At 39.5% G+C, this 17,212-nt stretch overlaps 1 protein-coding gene, 1 non-coding gene and 1 pseudogene across 5 annotated transcripts in view; 2 read left to right on the top strand and 1 right to left on the bottom strand.

Annotated features, from left to right (window-relative positions):
- CKAP5 (cytoskeleton associated protein 5) overlaps positions 1-17,212 on the top strand; it is a 95,441-nt gene that overhangs the window by 72,084 nt on the left and 6,145 nt on the right. For all 4 annotated transcript variants that reach the window (XM_045557966.1, XM_045557962.1, XM_045557963.1 and 1 more), the window contains exons 26-38: positions 96-231; positions 2,328-2,416; positions 4,032-4,157; positions 5,038-5,187; positions 5,477-5,680; positions 5,894-6,029; positions 6,453-6,646; positions 8,239-8,411; positions 9,932-10,105; positions 10,330-10,450; positions 14,758-14,937; positions 15,692-15,879; positions 16,478-16,553. In XM_045557966.1, coding sequence (XP_045413922.1) covers positions 96-231; positions 2,328-2,416; positions 4,032-4,157; positions 5,038-5,187; positions 5,477-5,680; positions 5,894-6,029; positions 6,453-6,646; positions 8,239-8,411; positions 9,932-10,105; positions 10,330-10,450; positions 14,758-14,937; positions 15,692-15,879; positions 16,478-16,553 — 1,947 coding nt within the window. The remainder of the gene's footprint in view (positions 1-95; positions 232-2,327; positions 2,417-4,031; positions 4,158-5,037; positions 5,188-5,476; positions 5,681-5,893; positions 6,030-6,452; positions 6,647-8,238; positions 8,412-9,931; positions 10,106-10,329; positions 10,451-14,757; positions 14,938-15,691; positions 15,880-16,477; positions 16,554-17,212) is intronic.
- On the top strand, positions 6,144-6,254 carry LOC123643148. The gene has a single exon (XR_006736705.1). It is a non-coding gene; the product is annotated as a small nucleolar RNA SNORD67 (small nucleolar RNA).
- Positions 16,880-16,999, bottom strand: LOC123643002 (annotated as a pseudogene).

Here is a 17,212-nt window from a genome sequence, read left to right as displayed (position 1 = left end):
TCAATCATTTGTTTGACTGCAGATCTATTAGTAAGCTTGGTGAAAGTGTATCATTTATGTGACCTCTCATTTTTTATGTTATATTGTCTCTCTAGCCAACTTCTAAAGATCAGGTATTGGCCATGCTAGAGAAAGCCAAAGCCAACATGCCAGCCAAGCCTGCTGCACCCACTAAAACAACTTCTAAACCAATGGGAGGGTCTGCTCCAGCCAAATTCCAGCCTGCATCAGGTAATCTATCTTGAGAGGATTAAAGGGGAATGAAATAGCCTTAGGGAACTTTAAAAAGACATCCACCCCTCATTTTTAAAATCACATTTCCTCACAGCCTGGATCCAAAGCCCTCCCCCTCTCTTTCCTTACCCTCTTTCACAGACATTTGTTAGGTACCTATTTTATGCCAGGAATTGTGCTAAGGGTCCAAAAATGATGAATTTGGTTTCCAGTTCTAAAAAGGAGTTTTAGAGTAGCACATTGAAATGCTCCTTTCTGGAAGTGTTCATCTCATTTTAGGATTTCCACAACTATTTTCTGCTCTTGGGGATTATAGTTAGAAGAGAAATTGGGAGCATCTACCTTAATCCACTTTATTAACAGATAAAGAAACCTGAAGAGGTTACGTGACCTGTCCATGGTCGCCCAGCCAGCCAGTACCTAAATCAGCATAGAATTCCACTTAGTCAAAAATAATTTCTCCTTCTACAACACTTGGCGGTTTGCTAATCCATTCTGATGTTTACTAACCTTCTTAAGGGAAAATTCTTGATTTCTTTAGCCTGTATTAAAATTCCACGATGTATAACCTGTGATCATTTCTAGACTTAATGCTTAAGCAAAATGATACTCTTCTGTGTTAGTGGGATAGAAAGTGTTGATGCTATAAAGTTAGAAATTTCACATGTATAAAACGCTCGGCATCAAAGTACATAACTTTTGTTGGGGCCAGGCACAGGAGCTCACAACTGTGATGCCAGCATTTTGAGAGGCCAAGTCAGGAAGATTGCTTAAGTCCAGGAGTTTGAGACCAGCCTGGGCAACAAAGTGACAATAAAAACATTTAAAAATGTTTTTAAAAATTAGCCAAGCATGGTGGTGTGTGCCTATAGTCCTAGCTAGTTGGGAGACTGAGGCAGGAGGATCACTTGAGACAAGGAATTTGAGGCTGCAGTGACCTGTGATGATGCTACTGTACTCCAGCCTGGGCATAAGAGCCTGTCTCAAAAAAAAAAAAAAGAAAAACTTTTATTGGAATCTTGCTATGTAGTAGATACTTTCTTAAGGGTAGGGAGTGTCATCTTTGATATTCAGTATCAATCTAGCCAAAAGGTTTTTTTTTTTTTAACTGCTACTTAAACTGCAGCTTTTAAACTGCAGTTTAAATGTTGGTAAAAGAGATGTATTAATAGATTTTTCTGAATTAGTTTCTTAAGGTTATGCTTAGACAGGAATTTGGGAGAAAAAAGGAAAAAGTCTAACTGAAAACATCTTTTTTTTTTTTTTTTTTTTTTTGAGACAGAGTCTCGCTTTGTTGCCCAGGCTACAGTGAGTGCCGTGGCGTCAGCCTAGCTCACAGCAACCTCAAAGTCCTGGCCTTAAGCGATCCTATTGCCTCAGCCTCCCAAGTAGCTGGGACTACAGGCATGCGCCACGATGCCCGGCTAATTTTTTCTATATATATTTTAGTTGGCCAGATAATTTCTTTCTATTTTTTTAGTAGAGACGGAGTCTCGCTCTTGCTCAGGCTGGTCTCGAACTCCTGACCTCGAGCGATCCACCCGCCTCGGCCTCCCACAGTGCTAGGATTACAGGCATGAGCCACCACACCTGGCCTGAAAACATCTTATAAATTAATACATTTAAGACTATAGGCTTGGCCGGGCGTGGTGGCTCATGCCTGTAATCCTAGCATTTTGGGAGGCCGAGGCGGGAGGATTGCTTGAGGTCAGGAGTTTGAGACCAGCCTGAGCAAGAGCGAGACCCCGTCTCTACTAAAAAAAAAAACAGAAAAAATTGATTTGGACGGCTAAAAGTATATATAGAAAAAAATTAGCCCGGCATGGTGGCGCACGCCTGTAGTCCCAGCTTACTTGGGAGGCTGAGGCAGAAGGATCGCTTGAGCCCAGGAGTTTGAGGTTGCTGTGAGCTAGGCTGATGCCACAGCACTCTAGCCCAGGCAACAGAGCGAGACTCTGACTCAAAAAAAAAAAAAATATATATATATATATATATATATATATATATATAGGCTTTCATGTCATCATATGTGTTTAACTTGTCCAGAGTAAAATGACATTAGAGTTTATAGTACATGCTTTTTTTTCTCAAAGCACCTGCTGAAGATTCTGTTTCCAGCAGTGCAGAACCCAGGCCTGATCCGAAAAAGGCCAAAGCTCCTGGAGTTTCCTCTAAAGCAAAGGTATGTTAACTGCATACTTAGGTGTAGATCTGCATTTAAGAGTTTCATACACTGAGTAATTCTATTAGGAAAGATATTACATATGAAAGAATATCATTACTCTTGATGTTATCTAGTTATTTATTTTAGTTTCTGTGGCTCATTTTTAATAAAGCCCCAAACTCTGGGCAACATAGCGAGACCCCTGTCTCTACAAAAATATGTTAAAAATTAGCCAGGCATGGTGGTACATGCCTATAGTGCTAGCCACTCAGGAGGCTAAGGCAAGAGGATCCCTTAAGCCCAGGAGTTCACGGCTGCAGTGAGCTATGATTGGGCCACTACCTAGGCAACAGAGTGAGACCTTGTCTTAAAAAAATAATAAAAAATTTTAAAAAATCAGTGGACAGTTGTCTTCTATCCAATGAAGTTGTTCTTATCCTTTTCCCTGTCCTCATTCCCAATTTAACAAGTTCTTATTTTAGTATTTTGACCATAAGTGCTTTGAAATATTTTTGACTCTATTTTTAATGTCATAAATTTTTTTCCAGTCACTTGTACTTTACAAAGCAGTTTCACATAAATGATCTCATATTTGTTTTGTCTGAATGACTTCTAGAAAGAAATTCTGGCCAACTAAAAACAGTGAACTCTTGCTACATTTGTAATACTAATGATTCCAATAATGAAATTTGAATTTTACCTCAGACATATGTACTATAGTTGACTATTTTATTTCCATCTTATACAAAGATACTAAATCTTATATTATTTTTAAAAACTACTTTAGTAACTTAAGTATTTAAAGCATTTCTTACAATTTTCTCTAGATGCAGGTTCTAAGGGTCTCCAGTTATACTGCTTTGATAGAGATAACATTTAAAAATGGAGGAAAACACAAAAGCTTTCAAACTAAGTGATGTGAAATATGTAAATGCCATTCGTCATGTCATTAATATGGAAAGCTATAAATAGTGTTAAGGATTTCAAGAAAGAAAAGAACTAGCCAATAAACAAAAAATCTGTGACCCAGACTAATGATTGGTAATAGCAGCTTTTCCAACTATATAACATGCCAGTCCAAGAACTAACCAAAAGTTACTTAAGAATATTCTTAGGTGGCTGGGCGCAGTGGCTCACGCTTGTGATCCTAGCACTCTGGGAGACCAAGGCAGGTGGATTGTTTGAGCTCAGGAGTTCGAGACCAGCCTGAGCAAGACCTCATCTCTACTAAAAATAGAAAGAAATTATATAGACAACTAAAAATATATACAGAAAAAATCAGCCGGGCATGGTGGCTCATGCCTGTAGTGCCAGCTACTTGGGAGGCTGAGGGCAGGAGGATTGCTTGAGCTCAGGAGTTTGAGGTTGCTGTGAGCTAGGCTGACACCATGGCACTCTAGCCTGGGCAACAGAGTGAGACTCTGTCTCAAAAAAAATAATAATATTCTTAGGTAAATTTCTAAGAGAACCTGTACAAAAACATATACCACGTTCTATGATTCGTCTATTTCTTTCATGTGGAATATAATGTAAAGAGATGTCTGTGGTTTCCATAGTACCCTTTTACTGGGTAGCAACAGCATATTCTCAAGAAGTGGCCTAGCTAATCAATATTCCCTGAACCTTGTTGCAGAGTGCACAAGGGAAGAAGGTGCCGAGCAAAACCAGCTTAAAGGAGGATGAAGACAAATCTGGGCCTATTTTTATTGTTGTTCCCAATGGGAAGGAGCAAAGGATGAAGGATGAAAAAGGATTGAAGGTAAGGAAGGGATAAGAATCTGTAAGAGTTTTTTTGCTTGTTTATTTTTGTTCTCTTAATCAAGAATAGTTTTGCTGTCTAAAATTCATGTCATTGTGAAATATCTGGTAATTAACTGAATTTTTTGCTTATAAATCATCTTATTTGTTCTCCTAGATTGCTTTAGAGGAGCATTAATTCCTACAGAAGTAACTGTAGAATGGAGCTGTTACCTATGTTTCCTCTAAATAAAAATGATGTAGTAGTTTCTTGGATTGTTTTAATTTTTAGAATCAAAGAATGGAAAATATTCATTTTTTTAATCAACTGGACATATAAGCTGCTTCATTATTCCTTCTTTATAAGATCTTAAAAGGCAGATTTGGTGATTGTAGAGATGGCTAGTTCAATCATTTCTCTTATATTTTGGTTTAATTAGGTGCTTAAAAACTTTTTTTTCTCAGGCCAGGCAAGGTGGCTCACGCCTGTAATCCTAACACTCTGGGAGGCCAAGGCAGGAGGATCACTTGAGGTCAGGAGTTTGAGACCAGCCTGAGCAAGACCGAGACCCTGTCTCTAATAAAAATAGAAAACATTAGCCAGGCGCAGTGGCTCATGCCTATAGTCCCAGCTACTCAGGAGGCTAGGGCCGGAGGAACACTTGAGCCCCCCAGGAGTTTGAGGTTACAGTGAGCTATGGATGATGCCACTGCACTCTAACCAGGGCAACAGAGCAAGACTCTGCCTCAAAAAAAAATTCTTTTTTAAGTTTAAAAAAATAATAATTTATTTTCAGTTTTCTTTACCTTCTCTGGGACATACTCACATACCTGCTCTGTGGCTCTGTCTTCTGACCTGGTCTCAGCTAATTAGAACACTTTTCACTGTTGTTTTTTGTCAGGTGCTAAAGTGGAATTTTACTACCCCACGGGATGAATACATTGAGCAACTGAAGACTCAGATGTCTAGCTGTGTGGCTAAATGGTTGCAAGATGAGATGTTTCACTCAGACTTTCAGCATCATAACAAAGCCCTGGCTGTCATGGTTGATGTAAGTCTGCAATATGCACACATTTCAGGCATGTGAAAATACTGAGCCATGTGAAATAATCAGAAGTTTGCATGACTTGAAAAGGAAGTGAAATACACCATGTTCTCTATTTTTAGAGCTGTCTTATTATTTGACAGAATAAGTGTATATATTTGGTCTTAATTCGAAGCATTAAAAATCTATCATCTTCTTTTTGGGCTCTAGTAAAATTTTAAGAGGTACTTGCCCAGTAGAACTTAAGTTTTTATACAGTCTTATTTGTGGGAGTTTTCCTTTGTTTTCTTTTAAGCACTTGGAGTGTGAAAAAGAAGGTGTCATTGGTTGCCTGGATCTTATCTTAAAATGGCTTACCCTGAGATTCTTTGACACCAATACAAGCGTCCTAATGAAAGCACTAGAATATTTAAAATTGCTCTTCACCCTGCTACGTGAGGAAGAGTATCATCTGACTGAGAATGAAGCATCTTCCTTCATCCCCTATCTCATCCTCAAGGTAATGTGTTGTTCTCTCTCTGGGAGACTGCTCAAGTTCCCAGCTGACCTCGGCTCCTTATACTTTTATTCTCTCTCCCTTTTTCATTGATTATATGATGATACCTTCCACCACTCATCCCTATGTAACTATTTTTTCCAGATGTTGTAATACACAGGGAGAACCATTGCTACTCAGAAAATGCCTCATTTACATTATTTTCCCATTGACTAGGTTGGAGAACCAAAAGATGTCATTCGTAAAGATGTTCGTGCCATCCTGAACCGGATGTGCCTTGTCTACCCAGCCAGCAAGATGTTCTCCTTCATCATGGAAGGAACCAAATCCAAAAACTCTAAACAGAGAGCAGGTGAAGCAATTTAAATTGAGTCTCTGCAACAGTGACCCTTAGAAAAAAATAGTTTATAGATGAACAAGGAAATTTCTTCAGTGTCTATATAGGTGATTCCAATCTTATTCAAACTGTGAGAGTGATGAGTTGCACACTGGTGGAGCCATGGTATCAGGTGATACAGGCACCATTCAGTACCACCCTGGTGACAAAATCAAGTGCACAGGGGCCATCTGACTCACAGGCATCTCTTCTTTTCAGGAGCACTTGCTAAAATACCATTGTTTCATTGGTAAAAGGCAGTAAACAAGAAAAAATTCTAAGCAGAGCCAGAGTAAGATTTTAGTCTTTCATGTATGCCAAGGGAAGTTTATCTAGTAAGGATAAGTCTCTATGCCAAATGTGTGTTTTATCATTAATCTAGCCTTTTTTCCCCATCAGAGTGCCTGGAAGAGCTGGGATGTCTGGTTGAGTCCTATGGCATGAATGTTTGCCAGCCAACCCCAGGAAAAGCCTTAAAGGAAATAGCTATTCACATAGGAGACCGTGACAACGCTGTACGAAATGCTGCACTCAACACCATTGTAACAGTGTACAATGTGCATGGGGATCAGGTGTTCAAACTGATTGGAAATGTGAGTGACTTTTCTCTAAGCATCGTCAGCATATTGTGTAGAGAATCACAAGATCTCTTAGCTGTCAGGTTTCCTGTCATCTCAACTGTAGCTAAGTTTTTACCACTTTTTAGTAAATTCAACCTATCAACGTGTCCTAGAATCCAGATAAACATTTGAGGTCTCTGATTAGGCTGTGTTTTATTAGAAATCAAGTTTTATTTTCTGAGCATTCTATTCATAGCAATTTGCTTTAGAAATGAGAGCTATTTTCAAATCAAGAAATCTGAGCTAGTTTGAGGTTTAAATTCTGCCTAACAATCTGCTCTATAACTTTTAATGCATTTAGTTTTTAGTTAATAAGTGCTCACTTATATGTATTGTGGATACAGATATCTGTCAAATCAAAAGAGTCTTGAGCCACAACCATGAGCCAGTTTTCTAGGCACACTAGTTTCTGCCTCTGACTCCTTGTTTCCTTTGAGCCAGTCACTATCATGGCTGGACCTCAGTTCTTCACTCCAGCTATCTTGTAGCATCACCATATATTTACACTGTGCTTAACAATTTTTATTTATATTATCTAATAAATCCTCACTCCTGCCCGTCCAGTGAAGGACATAAAACAGATGGGAATTTTACAGATGACAAAAGTAAAGTTTCTTGCCCATAGTCACAAAGCTAGTTAGTGGTGACAAAACAAAAACAGGGAAGCTCCATTTAATGTTTGAATTTTTGTTTATAGTTATTAATTGCCTTTGCTTTTTTATCCTTTCCTTCATTCATATGTTCTCTTACTATAGTAGCTAGGCAGGTGTTAACAGTAATTGCTTTACAAATGTAATGATTTGAAAGTAAACTTGTCCTATATAGTAGGTGCTATTTGCTTCAATATAAAAATACATATTAATTCTTGAGTCCTCAAATTAGGTTTTTATTTTTTTTTTTTTTTGAGACACAGTCTCGCTCTGTTGCCTGGGCTAGAGTGCCGTGGTGTCAGCCTAGCTCACAGCAACCTCAAACTCCTGGGCTCAAGTGATCCTTCTACCCCAACCTCCCAAGTAGCTGGGACTACAGGCATGCGCCACCATGCCCGGCTAATTTTTTCTATATATTTTTAGCTGTCTGGATCATTTCTTTCTATTTTTAGTAGAGACGGGGTCTCGCTCTTGCTCAAGCTGGTCTCGAACTCCTGACCTTGAGCGATCCTCCTGCCTCGGCCTCCCAGAGTGCTAGGATTACAGGCATGAGCCACCGCGCCCGGCCTAGGTTTTTAAATTCTCATAGGCTGGGCGAGGTGGCTCATGCCTATAATCCCAGCACTTTGGGAGGCCAAGGTGGGAGGATCACTTGAGACCAGCCTGGGCAACCTAATGAGACCCTGTCTCTACAAAAAAAAATCTTTTTAATTAGCCAGGTGTAGTGGCACGCAGGAGGCTGAGGCAGGAGGATCGATTGAACTCAGGAGTTGGAGACTACAGTGAGCTATGATTGCACCACTACACTCCAGCCCAGACAACAGAGCAAGATGTTGTCCCTAAAAATAAATAAATTCTCCTCGTATTTTAGTAGATGGATGTGCTAATAAATTAAATTTGACTTCTTTTTTACAGCTTTCTGAAAAGGATATGAGCATGCTCGAGGAGAGGATTAAGCGGTCAGCAAAGAGGCCCTCTGCTGCACCAGTAAAACAGGTGGAAGAGAAACCTCAGCGCACACAGAGCATAAGCTCCAATTCCAACATGCTACGCAAGGGACCAGCTGAAGACATGTCTTCCAAACTCAAGTATGTAGATAGAGATAATTGTCTGAAAGCATCTCTATGGACTTTGCCTTGTGTGCTCAGAGCTTGTCCTGTAACATAATCTTGAGTTCTTGCAGCCATTATCATGCATGACAAAGTGTCTGGGTAAATGTCTTGTAACCAAATGTTTAATCCTCAGTCTTCATTGTCTTTGTCTTTGTCTCAAAACCACTTCTAAATGGTCTTGTGCCTTCTTTCACTGCTTTTCCGTGGACAGAATTATGTATCGCACTTATAGGATGTAAGTACTGCCTGCTAATTTCTCATTAGCAGGGCTCTTATATCTTTCTAACTTCTGACTTGGATTCATCCCCTCTGGAGGGCGACTGGCTTAGAGTTTATAACAAAGGTAGAGGGTATCCATATGCATCCCATGAATCAAGCCTTTCATGAAAGTTCAGTGGCTAGCAGAAATGACAACTCAATGTCATGTGGCTAAAATATTGATTTCACCTTCTTCCTTGTGTTAAACTAGGTTGTGCTTAGTTTCCTATTCTTGAGATAAGGCTAAATAAAATGCATGCAACCCAGAATTGGCTTAGGGACTCAAAATGCTGCTTCCTAAGCAAGACAGCTCTATTTTGGGTTGTGTCATAAGTATAATTTTAACCAGTTTGAATTTGGAAACTTTGAATCTCTATTTCTTGGATGTGAAGAATGGCCTGTCAAGAGTGAATATTCCTAAAACAGGGAGACTGACTATCCCTCAGAGTATAAAATGTATTGAATACTACATGGAATGATTCTTATGATTAGGAAAACTTAAACTCGTTAATTTGGTGGAAAAGAACCAGCCATTCTAGATTTTTCTTATATATTTGCCCCTAAAGTAGTGAGCTTTGCGTCAATATAAACATGCTTTATTTATTTATTTATTTATTTATTATTTATTTATTTATTTATGAGACAGAGTCTCACTCTGTTCCCCAGGCTAGAGTGCCATGGCGTCAGCCTAGCTCACAGCAACCTCAAAATCCTGGGCTCAGGTGATCCTTCTGCCTCAGCCTCCCGAGTAGCTGGGACTACAGGCATGCACCACCATGCCCGGCTAATTTTTTTTGTGTGTGTATATTTTAGTTGTTTGGCTAATTTCTTTCTATTTTTTTATTTTAGTAGAGACGGGGTCTCGCTCTTGCTCAGGCTGGTCTCGAACTCCTGAGCTCATAAACATGCTTTATTATTACTTTCTGCCCCATCTGGAATAGAAGTCCAAAGTATATTAGCATTAGTGAGCTAACTAAAAAGAATACTTATAACTTGGCAGGTAATGTAAGTTAAAGTTACAAGTTAAGAGTTTTCTGCCCTCTTAAGATATTCATAAATCAGTTGTTGCCCATTTAAGGCACTTGCTTAGACTCAAGGACTTAAATCATTCAGGGGGGCTGAAACCAGAAGTTGAACATCTGTCCTGAAGCTTTGGGACAACTGGCAATGCAGTGCTACTCTTGCCCTTTGATTAAGAAATCTCTTTTAGTTCAGGAGCCTCCTTTTGCTTCCCTTAGCCAAGCCCGAAGCATGAGTGGGCATCCTGAGGCAGCCCAGATGGTCCGCCGAGAATTCCAGCTGGATCTAGATGAGATTGAGAACGACAATGGTACAGTCCGATGTGAGATGCCAGAACTTGTCCAGCACAAACTGGATGACATTTTTGAACCAGTCCTTATTCCTGAACCCAAGTAAGTTAAACCTCTTTCGTTTAAATATAAGCAGTTCATGATCATCAACATGCATAAGTGTTATGAGCCTTCTATATAGTGTGCAGTTAAAACGTTTTAGGACTGATTACTGAGTGATAGCAGTTTTTTCCTAAGACCTGTATCTAGTGGGGAATTGTATAACTCCAGCTTACTGGGATGTCTTATAATAGAGATTGAAGTTTTCCCTTTGCTCTGCTGTCTAGGATCCGGGCCGTTTCTCCACACTTCGATGACATGCACAGTAATACAGCATCCACAATCAATTTCATTATCTCCCAAGTAGCCAGTGGTGACATCAACACGAGTATCCAAGCTCTGACCCAGGTAAGGGGGTGCTTCCATGGTAGGGATCCCATTGGTGAATGTAGGGGCTATAAAAGTAGTGGGCTGCACACTGGTGGGAGTCATAGGATGAGAGGATACAGGCAATGTTCAGTACTGCCCTAAGGAAAAAAGTGCGGAGGGGCCACCCAGTCATCACTTGCCTCAGGATATAGCTTTAGAAGAGCCTTGCGTTTTTGTAATTGCATTCATTCACCAGAGGCTAGAGATAATAGCAGTAGCAAGTAGGGACCAACTCTCATAGAATGTACTTAGATTATAGTGGACAGAAACAAATAAGTAAAGAAACTAGGCTGGGCACAGTGGCTCACACCTCTAATCCTAGCACTCTGAGAGGCTTAGGCAGGACGATCGCTTGAGCTCAGGAGTTCAAGACCAGCCTGAGCAAGAGCGAGACCTCGTCTCTACTAAAAATAGAAAAAAATCAGCCAGCTGTGGTGATGGACGCCTATAGTCTCAACTACTTGGGAGGCTGAGGCAGGAAGATCGCTTGAGCCCAGGAATTTGAGGTTACAGTGAGTTATGATGATCCCACTGGACTCTAGCCCAGGTGACAGAGCGAGACTGTCTCCAAAAAAGAAAAGAAAAAGAAAGAAAATGTCAGATTAACAGTTACTACTGTGAAAATAGAACTGATGGACAGGAGAGAGGGACTGAGTAGTTACTTAGATTGAGTGATCAGGAAAAGTCCAATGTGCAAATCAGTGTAAGAATATTCCAAGCAGAGGAAACAGCTAGTACACAAAGGCCCAGGGTAGCAATGAGTTTGCCACGTTCTAGGAAACAGTAGAAGGTCCATGTGCCTCGAGGATGGTGTTGAAGGGGAAGAATGGTACAGAATGAGGTTTTGAGTGGCAGACAGTGATCAGATCATGCTCCGATGGGAGGCCATTAGAAAATTTTAAACAAAGTTACATGTTTAAAAAATAATAATTTTCTTCTTCCTCTGCTTCCCTTCAGCCAGGCATGGTGGCTCATACCTGTAATCCTAGGACTCTGGGAGGCCGAGGCAGGATTGCTTGAGGTCAGGAGTTCAAGACCAGCTTGAGCAAGAGAGAGACCCCGTCTCTACTAAAAATAGAAAAACGAGCCAGGTGTCAGTCCCAGCTACTCGAGAAGCTGAGACGGGAGGATCTCTTGAGCCCAGGAGTTTGAGGTTGCTGTGAGCTAGCAAGTCTGATGCCATGGCACTCTCGCCTGGGCAACAGAGCAAGACCCTGTCTCAAAAAAAAAAAAAAAAATTTTCTTCTTCCTCTGCTTCCCTTCCCTAACAAGTCCAGTTCTAAAAAAAAAAAAAAAAAAAAAAAAGCTATTAGGTGGGGCAGAGCAAGGTAGGCATCCATAGTTGTGATAAGGACATGGGAGTGGGGAGTCATAGTGGCCTAATATGAGGGTCTCAGAGCCCAAGCACTGTGAGGAAGGTGTCCATATTGGAGGGGGTGACACAGTGTTCAGGGAGTCAGAACCAAGCAGGATGAAGAGGATGTCCATTTGGGAGCCAGCCTGTCATGGTAGTAGGACCCCAAGCAGGGTGAGGAGGATGTCCACGTGTGTTGGGGTGGGGAGGCAGTGCACACAGTGTGGCTCAGAATGGGGGGAATATGGGTCCCGGCAAGAAAAGTGGGCATCTGCATGGGGAATGGCTGGTGGCAGAGATGGAAGATTAGTTACATACAAAGGGATTGGTCAATAAATAAATACAAGGAAAATGGGGAGCCAAGTTTCTCCCTGTTAGAGAAAGGAGTTACAAACATAGAAGGGGAGAGCAAGATAGAATGAACTATGATATTAGAACAGAATTAGATGCAACTGTATGAACTCAGGTTTTTATATATAGATATAGAAACTAACATTAATGTAAATTTGTGTGTGTATACACACGGGGGATAAATACATTATATATAATATATATAGATATATAATATACAATCATATGTCACTTAACAATGGGGATACATTTCTAAGAAATGCATCATTAGGCAATTTTGTCATTGTGTGAACATCATACAGTGTATTTACACAAACTTAGATGGCATAGCCTACTGCATACCTAGGCTATATGGTATAGCCTGTTGCTCCTAGCCTACAAACTTGTACAGCATATTACGGTACTGAATACCATAGGCAATTATAATACTTAGGTAAGTATTTGTATATCTAAACATAGAAGAGGTACAGTAAAAATACGTATTATAATCTTATGGGGCCACTATCATATATATGGTCCATTTTTGACCAAAATGTCATTAAGGGTACATAACTGTACGTTTGTTCCCTGGCTCTTTTCACTGAGAGGAACTGAGAACAGCAATTACCCCAGCGACAACGAGCACACCCAGGTCTTGTCTTCTAAATATCATTTTCCACAAAAAGGAATGTGGGCTCCTTAGAGAAGTGCCTGATTCTGGGGCTGAATCGAGGAAATTATTAATACAAGATTATCCTAAAACATCTTACTGTGCCAGACAGCAAAGATAAGCTCAAAGAATGATAGAGACATGTCAGAAGGACACAGAGGCCAACTGGAACAGACTCTCTGTATTTAAAGAGAGAACAATTTGAGCATCTAAATAAATAATGGTAGTAATAAGTTATAACCCAATAAGCTGAATAAAACTCGGTAAATTTATTGACTTAACAAAATTTAATAAACTGGGAAACCACAAGTCTGTGCACTAATTAATTGAAATTTGAAGAGAAATGGGATATATACATAGTCTTATAGTACCTGCCCATAAAATCCAAAGGAAAAATATACAAAAAAATACAAGTTACCAAGAATAACTGGACATATAGAAGCCTGGCAGATACCACCTTAATCAGTTGATCCAAGTGAACGTCAATAATGCAACAAAACGAAATTACAAGCCACCTAATAGGATCCAGTAAGAGTACAGCATCACTTTGCTAATATTTCTAATGTTGTATAACTTGAATCTAATCAAAGTATCAAGGTCAGAAAAGTTGAGGAAAGACTGAAGAACTGTCCTAGACTGAAGAGAGACTAAGAGATGTGATAACTAAATTCAGTGCGTGATTCTAGACTGGCCTTTTGCTATAAAAGTACATAATCAGGGTCATTGGAGAAAATTGAATGGGATCTGAGAATTAGATGGTGATTAACATCAATGGAAGTTTCAATTTGATAGTTATAATCATGAAGGAAAACGCTCCTGTTATTAAGAAACATATACTAAAGTATCAGAGGTTCGTGGAGCATCAGATTGACAATATACTAGCAAATGATTCAGGATACAGTTCCTTTACTTTCAACTTTCTGTAATGTTTGCACTATTTTTAATTGCAGAAAAAGTTACTGGCCACTATAGAGACCAGATTATTGGCAAGGCAAAAGTAGATTCCAGGAGACCTATTAGGAAACTATGGCAAAAATTCCTATGAAAGATAATATTATTAATATTATCATGTGCCACTAGGAGGAGAATGGTGGAGAGGAAGAAAAGGGCATGGTTTCAGGGTATCTTTTGGAAGTAGGGTCCACAGAACTTGCTAATAGATTAGATATGAGCATAATGCCTAACACTGGAGGAATATGTGGGAAACCCGAGTTTTAAGTTTGGACTAAGTAGTCTGATTTTTCTGGGCCTCACTTTTCTCACCTTGTAATGGAGATCTTAATATCAGCCCTGTCTGTGGAGTCTAAAAAGCATTCTTTTTAATAAATTGAACATTTAAACATAGGGATTATTAGTCCCTTAACTAGACCGTGAACCTCTTAGAACAGGATCTGTGACTTAATTCACCTAACAGTATCTTGCTTAGTAAATATTTATTGAATAATTGAATCCCTAAGGACTATTTATTTATTAATATATGAAATTAACTCAGTTTTTTCAAGGTAAGATATTGGAAGTGCTTTGCTAATAAATATTCTTACAGAGAATTCCTGTAGTGTCTTCCTGCTACTTAGAAGTATGAAGCTTGGGGCCGGGCGTGATGGCTCATGCCTATAATCCCAGCATTTTGGGAGGCCAAGGCAGCAGGATCACTTGAACCCAGGAATTTGAGACCAACCTGAGCAACATAGCAGACTTCGTCTCTACCAAAACTAGAAAAATTAGCCAGGTGTAGGTGACATGTGCCTGTAGTCCCAGTTACTCAGGTGGTTGAGGCAGGAAGATAGCTTGAGCCCAAGAGTTGGAGGTGTAGTCAGCTATGACGATGCCACTGCATTCTAGTGTGAGTAACAAACTGAGACCCTATCTCAAAAAAAAAAAAAAAAAAAAGTATCAAGCTTGGAAAATATATCTTGGAATTTTTGTTATCAGATTGATGAGGTCCTGAGACAAGAAGACAAAGCCGAAGCCATGTCTGGCCATATCGATCAGTTTCTGATAGCCACATTTATGCAGTTAAGACTCATCTACAACACACACATGGCAGATGAGAAATTGGAGAAGGATGAGATCATCAAGTTGTATAGCTGTATCATTGGCAACATGATTTCGGTAAGGGCACCTCTGAGAACTTGAACTTCTCATCAATCTGTCATCCCACTGGGGTTCTAAAGCCAGAGTCAATGCAGATGTTCCAGTGAGTCCTATGTCACTTGGTAGAATTTTACATGCAGTGTATAGCAAGCTACTAACTACTTCCACTGAATGTTGGGCTATACTGTGGCTTACTTTAAGTAGAATGCTCACAGATGACTTAGAATTCTGCTTCCTGTAATGTAAGTTTCTTCCTCTGGCATGGTAGGCCCTACCTGGCTTTTCACAGATTAGTGTCCTTACATTAAAAATGCTAATTACTCTGATTTGATCATACATATGTATTAAAATATCACTCTGTATGCCATAAATATGTACAATTATTACATGTCAACTAAAAATAAAAGGGAAAAAAATATTGCAAATGATTTACCTTTAGAGAAGATTATAAGGATAATAAAGACCTTCCTTCTCATTAACTTGCATTTCAATATGCTTTCTTAAATTGGGGAGAAAAAGGTGGAATTATGGCACCAACTAGCCAGAAATTACCAATTGTGCATAACAATAAATTTATAATTGAAAGGAAACACACCAATTAATTTTGCCTATTACTAGAGGCATAGGGGACTGTGGTGATTTTTATTTTTTTCTTAATGCTCTGAATTTTTAAAAATACAGTATAATTGAATGTTTACCAGAATGTCATCCACATTTGTCCTTTGCTCTCTGTGTTGAGTTTTACACCTCCCTAACAATTATGTCTGGATAGCTGTTTCAGATAGAGAGCCTGGCCCGAGAGGCCTCCACAGGAGTACTGAAAGACCTAATGCATGGCCTTATCACCTTAATGCTGGATTCTCGGATTGAAGATCTAGAAGAAGGACAGCAGGTTATCCGCTCTGTGAACCTCTTGGTGGTGAAGGTTCTGGAGAAGTCAGACCAGACCAACATCCTAAGGTACATCTGTATTCTCAGCCAGTAGAGCGGGACATCCTCTCTTTTGTCTACACATAGAAACTAGATCAGTCATAACTTAGGTTTGCCTAATAAATTGATTTACTATTATTTTCTTCTTTGTGGACTAAAGGTATTTCAGCCTGCGACAACAGCTAAAACTGGTAACTTTAAGCCAGCCAATATCATGAATTTTCTAGAATAGGACTGTAAAGTTTGTCAGTTACATCTTTCATTTATATTTCAGGTACATTTTTTGCTTTCTCACCTACCAATGACAAATTTTCTTAACTGAACATCAAATAGTCCAAAATTCCTGATCCACGAACACCTAATTTATCAGGTGGATGGGGGGGCGGGGGTAAACTCACAACTAATGGCTGCAGTGAGCATTGTATGGGGTAAGGGCATGCCTCTAATCCTGGCTTGGGTGAGGCAAAGTCATAACATGTAACCAAAGTGTACCCCTATAATATCTTGAAATAAAAAGAAAAAAAAATTTATCAGGTGGATACAGAATTTCGATTTCAATTACTGATTTTAATTGGAATGCAGGTTTGAAATTTAATACTGTTGTTTTTGTTTTTGTTTTTTTCCTTAGCGCCCTACTCGTTTTGCTTCAGGACAGCCTGCTAGCAACAGCCAGTTCTCCCAAATTTTCAGAGCTTGTTATGAAGGTGAAGTTAAAATGATTCGATCCCTTTTCTTTCAAAGATGCAATTACTTTTGGAAGGTGTGGAGAAAAAGGAGTGGCAGCTAAGAAAGACACAGGCTCAAATCAACTAATTCACCCCTGAAAAATATAATTGGTCTTCAGTTTTCCCTTCCTCCAATTTATACCCCAAAATCAGGCCTAAACAATTCTTAAAAGCCTATAACTGGTGGGTACAGTGACTGGTGCCTGTAATCCCAGCACTTTGGGAGGTGAGGCAAGAGGCCAGCGTAGGCAACACAGTGAGACCCTGTCTCTACAAAAAAAAAAAAGTTTAAATAAATAAGTAAAAGTCTACAGCACCTGGTATTCTCAGGTGATCTCTCATCCAAGTAACTAACCAGGCCCAATCTTGCTTAGCTCCCAAGATCAGATGAGATGGGGTATGTTCAGGGTGGTATGGTCATACACTCAGGCCCAAACAATTCTTGGCCTCAAATAGTGAAAAGGAGGAGTCACTTTGTAAATATTTCACCAATTTTTCTAAAATCAAAAGGCAAAAAGTTTGATGAGACAGATTTCTTTTTGGGATAAAGATGTGTATAGCCCTATAATATTTTGGTCTCTTTCATGGAAGATCCCATATGAGCAATCTATAACTGTAATACTATTATTATGCTGCAG

The sequence above is a fragment of the Lemur catta genome, chromosome 7, assembly GCF_020740605.2.
Source record: "Lemur catta isolate mLemCat1 chromosome 7, mLemCat1.pri, whole genome shotgun sequence".
NCBI lineage: Eukaryota > Metazoa > Chordata > Mammalia > Primates > Lemuridae > Lemur > Lemur catta.
The sequence above is the reverse complement of the archived record's forward strand: the minus strand, read 5'-3'. Positions and strand labels throughout refer to the sequence as shown.